The 15,972-nt window shown below is 42.3% G+C and overlaps 1 protein-coding gene across 2 annotated transcripts; it reads left to right on the top strand.

Annotated features, from left to right (window-relative positions):
• Positions 1 to 1,191: 1,191 nt before the first annotated feature.
• LOC308287541 (MAP kinase-activated protein kinase 2-like) lies at positions 1,192 to 15,146 on the top strand. 2 transcript variants are annotated; one of them, XM_080728756.1, is made up of 10 exons: positions 1,192 to 1,865; positions 4,708 to 4,847; positions 6,620 to 6,684; positions 8,339 to 8,418; positions 9,647 to 9,773; positions 10,662 to 10,737; positions 11,440 to 11,564; positions 12,670 to 12,755; positions 12,869 to 12,946; positions 14,726 to 15,146. In XM_080728756.1, exons 1-10 carry the CDS (start codon positions 1,599 to 1,601, stop codon positions 14,906 to 14,908), a joined length of 1,227 nt encoding a protein of 408 aa, XP_080584882.1. In that variant the 5' UTR covers positions 1,192 to 1,598; the 3' UTR covers positions 14,909 to 15,146. The 2 variants fall into 2 exon arrangements, with proteins under 2 accessions (XP_080584882.1, XP_080584881.1); XM_080728755.1 differs by having other exon boundaries at positions 12,866 to 12,946.
• Positions 15,147 to 15,972: the final 826 nt, after the last annotated feature.

The following is a 15,972-nucleotide window of genomic DNA, read 5'->3' as shown; positions in this document are numbered from 1 at the left end:
TAGGGAGGCATCATTGCCAGACCTCAGCTGGGATAGGCTATCCTGAGGAGGTGGGTTTTGTGTGTGAACATCACACACACAATTGTGTTCACTGTTCATATTTGAACAAAATGGGACAAAATATCCTTTAACTTTGTCAAGTCACAGTCACACAGCTGTTTGATGATATTATTACTTGATTATTTATTCCCCACCTGTAGGGGGGAATACATTCACAAAAGGCAGAATTATATGTGAACTAAAGCCACTGTGTTCTTACTCAATTGTAAGTGTAGCCTACTGTAGATCTAAACAGTCTCAAAGGGCTTTACAGGCCCACCTTTAACAATGGAAACTTGGATCTCATGATCCACACAGTCATATAGTCTAAACATATATTTTACACAGGGGCGTCAATTGGGTATGGCAGGGGTATGCAGCTGCCATACCCTGGGTCCAGGGGGGGAGAATACAAGTTACTTTACAATATAAATCCATGAATGTCTCTTTGTCTATCTGTGCTGGTTATGTTGTTAAATTACATTAAAATAACTACAAATGCAAAATTTAACAAAATAGTCACTTTAACAAGGTATCATAATTATATTCTCCACACTTGTATTCTCCCCAACTTGACAAAATGGTATGGTTCCGCAGGTCAGCTGCAAAGGTGCAATGCATTATTGTTAATTGTGGCACGTTTACTAACATGCCAAGTTTAGCTACACTTGAACAACCGTTCCAGGCTGCCTTCCCAAGAAGCCGTAGAAACAGGGGAAAAAAATAGAATGTACTTCTTAAAATAAATGTATATACCTGTTGCTAAGGTATGGCAACATGACTGACACCAGTCATGTTGCCATACCTTAGCTTTTTCTGAACTGACGCCACTGTATTTTACATTCCTTGGATCATGACCAAACTCCTCATATGGGCCCCAGCCATTTGTGCCAACTCCCCAGGATGGACAACCCGCCCTGGTGGAGACGTGCGCTCCGAGGAGCTTTCCTGGATTTATCTGTTTGCAACTTTGCATCCCATCCGATTCCAGTGTTTTGTGTCCTCTTCGTCAAGGGGTCAAGCAGCTGCAAGCACTGGTCTGTCTCCTTTAAGAGAAAGTAACGTCGCTAAATACCGTAGGCTCTATTTGATCCGCTGCGCACTGACGTCAGGGCACTGGGGAGTTGGGTGAGCCAAAGCAGACGCACATAACGGTGTAGTGAGGAGCACCAGGCTGCCGGAGGGTGGGCTGTCAGATCTCTTTTCAACTGTTGGCTCTTTCGACCTGCTGAGGCTACACAGTGTCTGAAGAAAACTTGTGAGGATCTGCGTTTATACAGCAGTACAGCTGCCGCTGCTTTGGGATTATTACTGAAATAAGCGAAGGGGAACATCAATCTCTCCGCCCTTTTGTGTGCACATCTATAGCAATCTTTACTGTACATTTGTAAACTGCAAATTTCATGATCAACACGAACAGTCCTTGGGAAGTGCACGGATCATGGAATGACACTGGAATTATCACACTGGATTTGGCTGAGGCACTGGCCCGTTATTCTTTGCTTTTTTGCCGACCAGGCACGGTGAGGCACCACTAGCGCTTATCTGAGGGGGGGGACATGCATCATAATAACGGGGAGCAGTCTGCAAATCTCAGCCCTGAGCACCAGGGCACAGCTCTGGACAGTGGCTCCCATCATGCCTTGGAGAACAGTTTGTGCAGCAGCAGCAGCCAGCATCCAGCACCTCATCATCTCAAACTGGACTTCAGACGAAACGCTGTCACGGATGACTACAAAATAACCGCCGGAGTCCTGGGTCTGGGCATCAATGGAAAAGTGTTGGAATGTTATTGCAAGAAGACAGGAGATAAATGTGCTCTGAAGGTGTGGACAGTGTGTACCATGCATGTTTTTCCGCCCCAGTTTGATCTTTAAACTTTAAAGTCTTCCCATAACTCTGACAGTGACAAATGGAACCAAATGGACCCGTTAGGGTTCATTTGGTTCCTTTTGTACACTGTCAGAGTTACAGACTTGTAAGGGTCAATTTAGACCCCTCTAAAGGAACCCACAGAGTCCCTGCCTGGAATCCACTTTGAGAACCATTGATCTAAATCAGTTGTTTTCAACCAGTGGTCCTTGAGGGGGTTCCAACTTCCAGGTGGTCCCCAGCTAAATGATGAAGGGTTGGTATAACCAAATTATGGACCCTTTATAGATCTTTAACTCTTGAGAGCGTAAAATGAAACCAAAATGGATCCTTACAGGTCCATTTGGTTTCATTTTACTCTCTCAGAGTTACATTCTTTATTAAACATCTGCATTACTTAATTTATAAGAAAAGTTACCCAGTTAGAGAATGTAGAAGAATTGTTATTTTGATCAACGTTGGCCTGTTATCTCTCCTACTAGGCACCAACATCGATAGGCCTACATATACAGCATGGAATTGTGGACAAAATCCTATCCAACAACAACAAACTAGATTTGGGTCTGAGAGGCTAAATCTCATCAAATGGTGGTCTGTGGCTCAAATGCCGAAAGAATATAACGGACCTTGCCTTGATATGAAAAGGGTTGAAAAGCACTGATCTATAAATGATGCTGTTGAGGATATCTTTTACAGATGATGGATGGAGGAGAGCATGCATTAATTATTCATCCTTCCTCTCCTCATCGGTCGCGGCCCATGTTTCATTGGTAGTAGAACATACTATTGAAATCCTACACTCAGGGGCGTCACAAGGGGGGGAAAGTGGGACTGAGTAACTAGGGCCCAAGGAAGGTGGAGGGGCCTTACTTATTTTATGCTTTAGCTATTGAAAAATAGCAGATATACAAGCTCACGCCGTGCTGCGAGCCTGTAGATCTGAAGTCGTGAAAATGTGTGCAAATCTTTGAATATATGTTCAATAAATAATATAAGCGAACATTTGTAACTCAAATTTTGCTTCTGTGGGGTCCCTGGAACTAAATATTCTGAGATGGGGGTCTGTGGCCAAATACATATAATTTTGGGGGTCCTTCACATGAAAAAGTTTGAGCACCACTGACATTTGAAAAACCTTAGAAGGATTTGAAATATTCAAAGACTTGCACAAATCTTCACGATTTTTCAAAAATAGCAGATCTACAAGTTTGCAGCGCGGCGCTGTGAGCTTGTATATCTGCTATTTTTCAATAGTTAAAGCACAAAATAATAATATATAATAATGTGTAATAATAATGCTTTCCCAGTCTAAATGGGTTAAACCCCCTCCGCCTATATGAAGAACATTCATGGGGGGCCCGCAGTGAATCCTTGTACCCAGGACCCAGAATCTGGTGCGACACCCCTGCCTAGTGCCTACACTTCCCTTTCTTTTTGTTCCAAGTGCATCCTCTTTCTGGGCCAATTGCTGGAATGATGTTGACTGCAGAGTAAAGCTCTGAAAAATACAATATTTTGGGTTTAATAGAAATCACTTAATTGCAAACCAAATCACTGAGAGCAGAAATATAAACAGAGACTGTCCGCTGGCAGTGATCTTCTTAAAACTTAATTTAAGACATGCAGTGGAAGTGCCTGGACTCTCTCTGTCCAGTGTAGACAAAGAACCCCAGACCAGGGGTCTTCAACAGGGGATCCGGGACCCTAGGGGGTCCTCAGAGTTACTACAGGAGGTCCTCCAAATCTTCCAAATTCCAATCCTTTTTATATTAACAACTTGAACCCCAGTGTCCATATTCTGAGAACAGTAGCCATAGCAGATCTACAAGCTCACAACGCCTCGTGTGAGCTAGTAGATTGGCTATTTTCGGCAAAGAGTTTTGGTGTAGAGGGGAAAAAGAGCAGACTAAGTACAGAGTAAAAGGTAAAGTTTATTAGGTAATGACGGCTCAAGTGGTTAAATATCTGAAAACACAAATTGACATGAATCCAAAATACACTGATGATTGTGCTGTCAAACGATGAAACTACTGTATGTGGAATCTTTGAAAAGGTGTGGGGGTCCCTGCTTCATCTCTCTCAACTAAGGGGTGCTTGGCCTGAAAACGTTGAAGACCCCTCCTCTGGTTATATACATGTTATAAGTCCAGAGCTTGTGAAGTCACTGAACGGTGATGGGCAGAGTACTTCTTTTGTAAAGACAAAAACAGTAAGGGACACCCCTTGCTACATGTTTTCTTTGGAATGTTTGAGAGTTAGATCAACATGAACGTAACTATAATCCTGTGTTTTGAGTGAAAGCATGTGCATCGTGCTAGTCCTGCAATCTTTGGCATGAGATGAGCTCATTATGAACACTCCCATCTTTAGACCGTCTCCTACTCCAAATCCCAGAATGCATTGCTGTCGCATGTTGAGGAGGGTTGTACATTGGGGGATGAGTTTGTCCTGGGAAACAGTATTCTTTCCACCCTCTGGGGTGGAAAGAACTATTTAAACTATTTAAAGGCACAGCACACGCTCTACTGTAATACATTCATGAAGCACAGCATTCATTCTTTAAATCCCTCAAGGAAGATAGTTTGTTGGCTTCTTGGTATCATATGTCATACAAGAAGGCATTTTAACATGAATAGGCATAAGAGTAGGCTAAACGGTACATGGAAATCACACACACACACACACACACACACACACACACACACACACACACACACACACACACACACACACACACACACACACACACACACAATCACAACAGTCTTTTTTAATGATGTATTTTCTCTTGAACAGATTCTGTACGACACCCCAAAGGCCAGACGGGAAGTGGACCTGCATTGGCTTGTGTCTGGGGGTCCATACATTGTGCAGATCATCAGCCTGTATGAGAACATGCACCAGGGGAAGAAATGTCTGCTTATCATAATGGAGTGGTGAGGATCACGGAAACCATGCTATCTCCTCTACTCTTCATCCTTATAGTCAGGGAATTTTAATAAAACCCTGGGAATAAATTCCTTACCAAACAATTTCTTCACCAATGTGTTCGTAAAGGTGTCTAGTAACATATCTAACAAAGATTGAAATTCAACATCCCTAGCAAAATGTTTGACAGCTAGGGTAATTATGGGTCTCATTCACTTACTATACACTGTACTATAAGGGAAAAAAAATCACTCCCAAAAATATGCTTTAAGTAGCATGTTAGGGGTCTAACTGGTGTTTTTAATTATTCTGAATCCATTGCAAGCATTTGTTTTGCACGAAAAACATTCATTGGGCCAAAAACAGACGCAAAAAAACTATGGTTTAGTGATGAGTCATCACTTTTCACAAGGTGTATGGGCCCATTATTGGCCCAAGGGATGTTTTTCGTGCAAAACAAATGTTTGCAATGGATTCAGAATAATTAAAAACACCTAGTTAGACCCCTCACATCCCAATTAAAGCTTATTTTTGGGAGTGATTTTTTCCCTTACAGTATAGTGTATAGTAAGTGAATGAGACCCAGAATTACCCTAGCTGTCAAACATTTTGCTAGGGATGTTGAATTTCAATCTTTGTTAGATATGTTACTAGACACCTTTACCAACACATTGGTGAAGAAATTGTTTGGTAAGGAATTTATTCCCACATTTGACAGATATTCTGCTAACTTTCCCTGACTATTAGCTTATCTGAGCTCTGCCTATTTGAGGTCTTGCCATTTTTTTAACTCTTTATTTCTCAAAGATTTTCAAATATTTTTCAACAATACAAAACAAGAAGAAGTGTAAGAAAGACAAAACAATAAGTAGAACGAAAATAAGGTGCAGAAAAAATAAATAAATAAAAGAGGTCATGGGATGCCCAGCACAGTTGTCAGACAGTTATGTTTACACAGGATTAATATATAACATGTAGGATATCATCAACCTTCATAAAGCATCAGAGGCACCACGCTAGGCCCTATTATGATCCAGGTCTTATGCCTTATGCCTTAACTTCTTTGCTTTTTTTCCACTATTTTGTTTTTGTTTTTTAAATATTTCAAATAGCTGATCTGCAAGTTCACAACGTGCAGATGTAGATCAGCATTTGAAGTATTTAAAAATGTTTTTCAAAATAGTGAAAAAAAGGTAAAGAAGTTAAGGCATAAGGCATAAGACCTGGATCATAATAGGGCCCTGTAGTCTTAGCCATTTCTCCCATTTCCTTTCTCCTACCTCCTTTTGTAGTCTCAGAGAGTAGGTCATTTGTTCCAGAAGATGCAATTGTTTCACAATATTAACATATAGGTCTATAGTAGGATTTTTTTTCCTGTAACCGGTTCTTAGTTATAGCTTTTTTACTTGCCACGAGTAGTATGTTGAACAAATAAGAATCGTCCTGACACAGTCCATCCGGAAATCGTCCAAGATACAAGGGTTCAATTGTATTACTGATATTGAAGCCCATTATTTTTTAAACCAAGGTCTTGCCATTTCCTGACAGTAATTCCATTCTTTATCTAATTTACTAATGAGTTCCGGCGCACTGATATCGGCACTCTCTCTATTGCGGTTACTTTGCACTGGTTCAGAATCCCGGACCTGTGGAAATTAATTACTGAGACCTCAGCGCCTTATTTGGTGGTCAACCCATAATTGCGATGGAGGGCACTGGTTGCTTGCCAAGAATCCCATGGCCGTCCCGGGCTCTGATCTCTTTGTTATTCTTGTCTCAGTATGGAGGGAGGCGAGCTGTTCAATCGCATACAGGCCAGAGGAGACCAGGCTTTCACAGAGAGAGGTGGGTCAGGGTCAGGGCTGCTGTACTGACCACATATTCACGAGGCCATACTGACACAGCCACCATTTTGCTCTTACTTCATACTCGGTGCCATGGCATTGGTCTGAAGGTTCATTAGTCCGAAGGTTCATTAGTCCGAAGGTTCATTAGTCCGAATTTGTTAAGAATACTATACCTTGTATTGGTATTTTATTTATACTTATATATATTTGTTGATGTTGTTTATATACGGTTTAAAATAAAAAATTAAAATATTTGAATGACAAAAAAAAAAAAGAATACTATACCTAACTCTAACCCTAACCCTAACCTTAACCTCAGTAACCCTAACTAAATTCGGACTAATGAACCTTCGGACTAATGAACCTTCGGACATATGGGCAGTCCCCTCATACTCAGAGGGAGTATGGACTATAAAGGGAGAGCAAAATGGCTGCCGTGTAAATACGTTACATTTTTGGCCATGTTTGAAAGTGTCACCTTTTTCTCGTTTTTCTTAAATAGCCGATTTACAAGCTCTGTGAGCTTATAGGTTGGCTATTTTCCCCATGCGACACAGCCATACCACAAAGTGTTTTTGAGACCCAGTGAGATTAAAAGACCAGGAGCGCTCGTTCTCTAGTGCAGCTAGTCCATTTGAGTTGGTCACAGAAGCAGTCGCCACAACAATATTTACTATTCTGTCCCCCTGGTTTGCACATTCTAATGGCTCATGCGACCTTCGCAATGCTCGACACGGTGACTCGCTCGCTACCGCTCGCTCGGTGGTGTCTCACGTGGCTCAAGGTCGCCTGAGACGGCGCGCCTCCGTCATGGTCAATAGAAAACGAGCGCTTCTGGTCTCATCTCACTGGGTCTCAAAAACACTGTGACATATATAACTAGTAAGACGCCCTAAGGACTACATGAGACTGACACGCTCACATACAGACCTAGCTCTGGTCCATCGTGTCACCTCCCGGTGACGCTCTGACAGACCCATCGGCAAATGGCTAGACGCCAGTATCGCAGCCCCTCCGAGCGCTCAACTTCAGTCAAAATAAACAAAACTGTTTCACTACTCACCAAACCAAAGGTAGTTTTGCGCTGTTGAAAGTCTATTCTCCGCGGTGGTGAGCCCCTCAGCACCCCACCTACTCTGTAAAATACATTATTTTTGTCATGAAATAAAACGCACCCACCTCGAGCCACCTAGCGGCCACCGCAGATACAATGGTTCACAACCCGGAAATAAGCGGCGGTCGACTTGGATGCACTTTATTTCATGCCAAAAATAGTGTATTTTGCAGAGTGGGTGGGGTGCTGAGGGGTTCACCACCGCGGAGAATAGACTTTCAACAGCGCAAAACTACCTTTGGTTTGGTGAGTAGTGAAACAGTTTTGTTTATTTTGACTGAAGTTGGGCGCTCGGAGGGGCTGAGATACTGGGGTCTAGCCATTTGCCGACGGGTCTGTCAGAGCGTCACCGGGAGGTGACGCGATGGACCAGAGCTAATACAGACCCATGTGAGAGCGAGACGTACTGACTGACTGACTGACATGAGGCGGATGTTTTATTACTAACTGCTCCCTACGGTCGCAATAAGTATTACATGTTAATGTTAAATTAAATGGTTCATGGATTTTATGTAACGTCCTGTGATGTCACATACAGAGGCTTCAGAGATCATGCGGGACATTGGCACTGCTATTGAGTACCTTCACCTCATGGACATCGCTCATAGAGATGTAAAGGTAGGACACAGAACACCACAACACACACTCTGTAACACACTTTCAATCTCTAAGTAACTGGTATTGAACCTACCGGTATAACCAGTGGTGGAAAAAGTACTCAGTACTCAATAAATACTGTTAAGTAAAAGTCCAGTAATCAAAATTTACTTGAGAAAGATTACAAAAGTATTGGCATAAAAATATACTTCAAGTACCAAAAGTAAAAGTACTCATTGTTCAGAATGTAACATTTCACAAGCTCAAAATGTATATAAATTTGTTTTCCCTTTTTTTAATGCAAACTCAATACTAGCTCACAATGCATCACACCGCGACTCATTGTGAGCTTGTAGATCGTCTATTTTCAAATGGCCGAAATGTATATAGGACTGAAGTGGTTAATGTATGTTTTATGATAGAAATGTAAATCTGCAGACATGTCAAATAATTGTAGTAGTGGAGTAAAGTACAATATTTTCCTCTGAGATATAGAGGATTGGAAATACTCTAGGTAAAGTAAGAATTCCTCAAAAGTGTCCTTAAAACCCATTTAGGCCTAGAATTATGGAATGCTTTAACCAGTGAAAAATAGCAGATATACAAGCTCAAAGCGCGGCTGCGCTGCGAGCTTGTAGAATATATGTATATTCAAAGCGAACGTTTGTAACTCAAATTTTGCTTCTGGGGGGTCCCTGGAACGAAATATTTTGAGATGGGGGTCCGTGGCCAAATACATATCATTTTTGGGGTTCTTCACATGAAAAAGTTTGAGAACCACTGACATAGTAGTCTCTCAAGAACAGACTAACTGAGCTCCAGTTAAGTGAAAAGGACCTTTTCTTTGATGATGGCCAGCCAGATTGCTGAAAAATCTTAGAAGGATTCAAAAGACACTTATCCACCTGTTTCCGCGGGAGTTTACTGGAGATTATTTGGACCTGTTTGCACCACACTTCCGGTTTAACAGCAGACATACAAGCTCACGTCGCGTCGCAGATGCAGCCTGTTGTGAGCTTGTAAATCAAACTCGTGGATAGAATCGGGTCAAAATTCGAATTTCACGATTTTTCAAAAATAGCAGATCTACAAGCTCACATCTGCTATTTTTCAATAGTTAAAGCATAAAATAATGATACTCAATAATGTGTACCCGTTCTAAATGGGTTAAGTACAGTACTCGAGTAAATATCCTTAGTTACTTTACACCACTTTAACCCCCCCTCCCCCCCTCTCTCTCACACTACAGCCCGAGAATTTACTCTACACAACCAAGGAGAGCAATGCCACGCTGAAACTAACTGACTTCGGCTTTGCCAAGGAGACAACGTTATACAACTCACTCCAAACTCCATGTTACACTCCGTATTACGTTGGTGAATGTTTAGTGTGTGTCTTATACAGTGCTTTCCGCATGGACCCTTCGTAACCTGTGACCTGCACAGCAAAGACCCATGGAGTTTTTTACCCATTAGAACCCCAGCATCCATATTCTGGGGGTAACATCAGGGGGGGGGGGGGGGGGGGTAACAAAGGGATTTGTCGTAGATGGGAAAAATCAGTACAGTCACAACCAGTGGTGCTTTGGGATTTTCTTTTCCGGGCGGACGGTCATTTATTGACGTCACGTGCACGCGCCTCTAGAAGCTATTTAGATAGAAAGGATGTCAGCAGATCTAATGGTGGGAAAAACACGCGTTTACACGGTCGTGCACCGTTCGGTGCTGTCCGTGCGTCCGTGTGGGAATTTTTCGACCACACGGCGTCCGGTCGCGTCCGGCCTCCAAAGCGCTACTGGTCACAACTCAGGTCAATTTCACTAACAGTAGAGGGGTTTAATTGGTTGATTTTGCTCTCTGAGTATGGTTGCGTATCACTCCACTCTCAGAGTTGTATACAGATATTGGTGTGTAGGAAAGTGTTATGCGTATAAGGTGAATAATGTGTCTATGTTTGTGGTAATCAAATCCACTCATGTTCATCTTTTCTGTATTATTTACCTGTGTGTGTGTGTGTGTGTGTGTGTGTGTGTGTGTGTGTGTGTGTGTGTGTGTGTGTGTGTGTGTGTGTGTGTGTGTGTGCGTGCGTGCGTGCGTGCGTGCGTGCGTGCGTGCGTGCGTGCGTGCGTGCGTGCGTGCGTGCGTGCGTGCGTGCGTGCGTGCGTGCGTGCGTGCGTGCGTGTGCGCGTGCGCGTGCGTGTGCGTGTGTATGTAGTCGTGCATCCTTAATACTGCGGTTTACATTAAATGTTTCTGTCTCTTCAGCCCCAGAAGTGCTTGGGCCAGAGAAATATGACAAGTCATGTGACATGTGGTCTCTGGGTGTGATCATGTACATTCTGTGAGTGTCCCACTGTGTCTCCACAGCTCAGTCCAATTCTGTCTTATTTCCACCATATTGTTCATTTGAACTCTCTTCGATTAATTTAGGCCTAGAATTATTGAATGCTTTAACCAGTGAAAAATAGCAGATATACAAGCTCACAGCGCTGCGAGCTTGTAGATCTGCTATTTTTGAAAAAGTCGTGAAAATGTGTGCAAATCTTTGAATATATGTATTTTCAACGTTTGTAACTCAAATGTTGCTTCTGGGTGGTCCCTGGAACTAAATATTTTGAGATGGGGGTCCGTGGCCAAATACATATCACTTTGGAGGTCATGAAAAGGTTCGAGAACCACTGTCATAGTAGTCTCTCAAGAACAGACTAACTGAGCTCCAGTTAAGTGAAAAGGACCTTTTCTTTGACGATGGCTGGCCAGATTGCTGACATAGAAACATAGGTTTTTCAAAAAGTCTTAGAAGGATTTAAAAGACACTTATAGAATCGGGTCAAAATTCAAATTTTCACGATTTTTCAAAAATAGCAGATCTACAAGCTCGCAGCGCGGCACTCGGTGCCGCGCTGTGAGCTTGTACATCTGCTATTTTTCAATAGTTAAAACATAAAATAATGATACACAATACAGTGTACCCGTTCTAAACGGGTTAACACATACTACAACAGAACTGAACCATGTCCTATCATCCCGTCCTGTCCTCTAGGCTGTGTGGGTTTCCGCCGTTCTACTCCAACACGGGCCAGGCCATATCTCCAGGCATGAAGCAGAGAATCAGGATGGGCCAGTATGAGTTTCCCAACCCAGAGTGGGCCGAGGTGTCCGAGGAAGGTCAGAAGTCAACATACGTTTTTATCCTTTTGATAATGGTGTGCAGGCCTGGAATTTCGTCATTTTATGGGCAAGGCCACTTGGCCTTTGGTGTTGTCCATTTTCGGAAGGCACACGGCTAAATGCCAGGGCAGGAAGGCCATCAAATAAAACAAGATTTGAGTCCATTGAAATAATTTGTTGAATTTAAGGGTTAGGGATGATAACCTAATCTGCAGTGAAATAGATAAATTATGGTATTTACAATCTAATCCATGCTCAGCCCTGCACCAATCAAAGTCACTGGATTGTTTTAAAGATGGGGACTTGGGGGAGTTAAGAACAAAAGACACTGGTGTCTACACAACAAGAAAGAGACACCGGTGTCTACTGTCTACATATTGACAAGACAGAGACAGAGGAGAAAGTGGTACAGTCAGCTGGGGCATTAAGGCCACTGTAGCCTCAGGTCATGCCATTGGTTTGAGGGGCACAAGGCCAAATTGAGGGGCAACAGCGGCCATGGCCTTCATGAAATTCCTGCCCTGATGATGTGACAATTTCTTATTATCAATAAATGTAACTTTGCTGAATAATGTTCCTAACAAATAGTGGGTTTCAATGTTGTACAATCTATCGTCATGCACCATCCTCTCAGTTCTTAAGGTCGTTGCATACTGCTGCGTTTTACCGGCCGAATATCGGAGTGAATTTCGGAGCGAGTAAATAAAAAAAATCAACCTCACGTTATGTCACGTTTGCACACTGCCGCCCGTTTCGTATTTATTTTCAACTGTCGCCACTGGGTCTCTCTCTCTCTCTTCTCTCTCTCTCCTTGGCCTGAAAAATGCTTTCAAGGATTTCGGATTTCCAAAACGCAACGAAAAAACGCAGTGCAGTGTGCAACCAGCTTTAGTCTTTAGGTCAGATTTAAAGCACCTCAGTGACACCCTTTAAAAAATAGTGCTTCCAGCGCCCCCCCAAACCTCTCTGTACATACCTCCACTTGTTGAGAAACACTACTATGGAGAGTTTTCTCGGTAACAGATGAAAATAAAAATAAAATACATTTTCTGGTGGGTCACAAAATTCTAATGGAGTTTCTGTTCTTGCTTTATGCATGCAGCCAAACAGCTTATTGTCCAGTTACTGAAGACGGACCCCAATGAGCGGATGACCATTGGACAGTTTATGAACCATCCCTGGATCAGTGTATGTACACACTCTATTAGTCTGATGACTATGAGAACTGTCTCCTTGATTCATGCAATTTGTAATTCACTCTCGCTGCGTTTTAATGCATCTGTGTTTATCAACTGTAGCAGTCAATGGTGGTCCCCCCGACACCTCTTCACACCTCTCGCGTCTTGACAGAAGACAAGGAGCTGTGGGATGATGTGAAGGTGAGACCAGAGAACTGTTGATGTACTCATGTTCTGAGGTTGACCAGTAGATGGCTGTACCGCACCACACCACACTTAACACCAGTGGTTGAAAAAGTACTACTCACACAGTAAAAGTATCAATACTGCAGTTAAGTAAGTGGAGACACCAGTTCAGCAAAAGCTAGGGTATGGCAAAGATGGGAGTCCTCATGGAAAATAGGCATTACATTTTGGATAACACGGTTCTATTGTGAAAATAGCAGATCTACATGCTCACAAGCATGTGAGCATGTAGATCGGCTATTTTCACAATGTCTGAAAAAAAAAAGACTTTTGTCAGTTTTTTACACAGGTTTCTACGGTTTCTTGGGCTGGATATGGCAGCCTGGAATGGTTGTTCAAGTGCAGGTGCATGTTAGTAAATGTGCCACAATTAACAATAATGCATTGCACCTGTGCAGCTGACCTGCGGAACCTGGGAATATACCATTTTGTCAAATGGGGAGAATACAAGTGTGGAGAATCTAAGGGATAAATACTGGCTCCGCGGGGGTTGTCCATATATAACATTCCGACGGACTGATAACTCCCCGAGGCGCAAGCCGAGGGGAGTTATCAGTTCAGTTCGAGGAGCCAGTATTTATCACGCTTATTACCCAGCTACTAAATAAAATTAATAATTTGACTCAAAACTAAAAACAAACAGACAGCTGGAAGTGTTCCACAAGTGTTGCGCTGGGTGTCCTCCCAGCGCGACACGGTCGCCTTGGAAAACAAGGAAGTACTGATTAGATAGAATCCATTTTCTGATACTACGTTGTCTATTTCTCGCTTAAAATATTTTTTAAAACATTCTTGAGATCAACGTTTAGTTCTAAATGTCGCTGTGTGGTTGTTTACATGGCTGACATGTTGGATACGGCACTAAATCCATGCAGCGCAGCTTGACTGCAGCAGGTGCTCTGAGTCTTTGATTAGGCAGCGGTCTGTTATAGAGCGGAGCGGTCTGTTATCCAGAAATAACAGACCGCTGATTCCAGCAACTGACCAATCAGAATCAAGCATTCAAACAAGCTGAGTAATAAATAATTATAATATCTTGTTAAAGTGACCTTTATGTAAAATTTTGCATTTGTAGTTATTTTACTGTAATTTAACAACATAATAACCAGCACAGATAGACAAAGAGACATTCATGGACAAAGTAAGTTACTAGTAACTAAAGTTTTCTAATAACGTTAGTGGAGTAAAAGTACAATATTTGCCTCTGAGATGTGGTGGAAGTAAAAGTACTGACAAGTGGAAATACTTAGACAGGCCTACAGTACTTACAGCCTACAGTACTAGAGTAATTGTACTTAGTTACTTTACACCACTGCACTTAACACAGACAAATATCTGGACTAGGGTGTCACAATTATTACGTAATCGTCTAATCGTGACTATTTGACATAATCGCGATTATTTTTCATAATCGTCATAATCGTTTCCATGTTGAAAAATGTTCCTATATTTTAAAAAAAGTCAAAAATAGTGGAAATAGCATATTTCCACTATCAATGTTCTTTGTGTAAGTGTAAAGTTGTCAAATATGTCAGTCATTTCTTTATATATTTGGGTTATGTGTCATATCTATCATGTGCAACTTCAAAGCCTGAAAGCCAAACAGAAATGTAATTGTCAACGACAAAAACAAAAACACAATTAAATCGTTAATCGCATTTATTTGAGTGACAAATAATCGTCATGTAAAATGACATAATCGTGACAGCCCTAATCTGGACCTCATGACAACAGGAGGAGATGACCAGTGCTCTGGCTACCATGAGGGTGGACTACGACCAGGTGAAGATCAAAGACCTGGACACGTCCAACAACCCGCTGCTCAACAAGCGCCGCAAGAGGCCTGCGCCCGAGGGGGCCGAGGGCGGGTCCGAGGGAGACGGAGACGAAGGAGGCCTGGTCTCTAACAGTCACTGAGACGCTAGGTTCCCTGGGCGAGGGAATGATTATTGGGACTAAGAGAAGGGTCTTCAACGTTGGTCCGGGACCTCTAGGGCAGGGGTTCCCAAACTTTTATGTCTCAGGGCACCCCATGAATATTTGTTTTAATCCGAGGCACCCTTACATTATAAGTTTCACTCCCAGCACCTTATATTTATAGCATATCGTCGTTGTAGGGTGGAAACCTTGTATCTCCAAAACCGTTCGTTTTGTATTTATCATCTATAAAATATATCATCATCTATAAAATTAACTAAACTAGTGAAAACAGCAGATCTACAAGCACACAACGCCTCGCATCGCGAGATGCGAGGCGTTGTGTGCTTGTAGATCGGCTGTTTTCACTAGTTTTGTGCGACAGTCTTGTATGATGAAGCAGGGCTTTGCTTTACCAAAATATGTACTGTACACATTTGAAACTACGAGATACGAGGTTTCTGCCCGACAGTGACGATATTTTAGTGATTATGTTGCGAGGAAAACTTTGAGATAATAGCCATTTTCTGAAAATAACGTAGTACTTCAAGTTTAAAATGATACTAAATATTTGTTCAAGTGTCAAAATAGATTCCAAATATTATCAAATTATCTCATGGCACCCCTGGACTGCCGTCGCGGCACCCCGGGGTGCCCCGTCACCCACTTTGAAAACCCCTGCTCTAGGGGGTCCTCAGAGTTACTACAGGGGGTCCTCCAAATTTTTTGTGTGATAGGAAAGAAAAATATCCTTTTTTATATGCATGCACTTGAACCCTAGTGTCCATAACTAGGTTTGCTGTAGAGGGGGAAAAGAGCAGACCAAAGTACAGAGTGAAAGGTCAAGTTTATTAAGTATTGACGGTTCAAGTGGTGAAATATCTGAAAACACACATTGACGTGAATACAGAATACACTGATGATTGCGCTGTCAAACGATGAAACTATATCATCGTTGTCGGGTGAAAACCTTGCATCTCCAAAAACCGTTCATTTTGTATTTATCACGATCTAAACTAGTGAAAACAGCTGATCTACAAGCACACAACGCCTCGCACCGCGAG

This window comes from Nannobrachium achirus, assembly GCF_963921795.1.
Source record: "Nannobrachium achirus genome assembly, chromosome: 6".
NCBI lineage: Eukaryota > Metazoa > Chordata > Actinopteri > Myctophiformes > Myctophidae > Nannobrachium > Nannobrachium achirus.
This window is presented reverse-complemented; position numbering and strand designations above follow the sequence as displayed.

What these genes read in the sequence shown, in the direction of transcription:
- LOC308287541 (XM_080728755.1), top strand. Translation starts at nt 1,599, where the DNA reads ATGCATCATAATAACGGGGAGCAGTCTGCAAATCTCAGCCCTGAGCAC. An exon ending in GAGATAAATGTGCTCTGAAG is followed by an intron (nt 1,866 to 4,707) that starts GTGTGGACAGTG and finishes TCTCTTGAACAG; the next exon opens with ATTCTGTACGACACCCCAAA. An exon ending in TGAACCATCCCTGGATCAGT is followed by an intron (nt 12,756 to 12,865) that starts GTATGTACACAC and finishes TATCAACTGTAG; the next exon opens with CAGTCAATGGTGGTCCCCCC.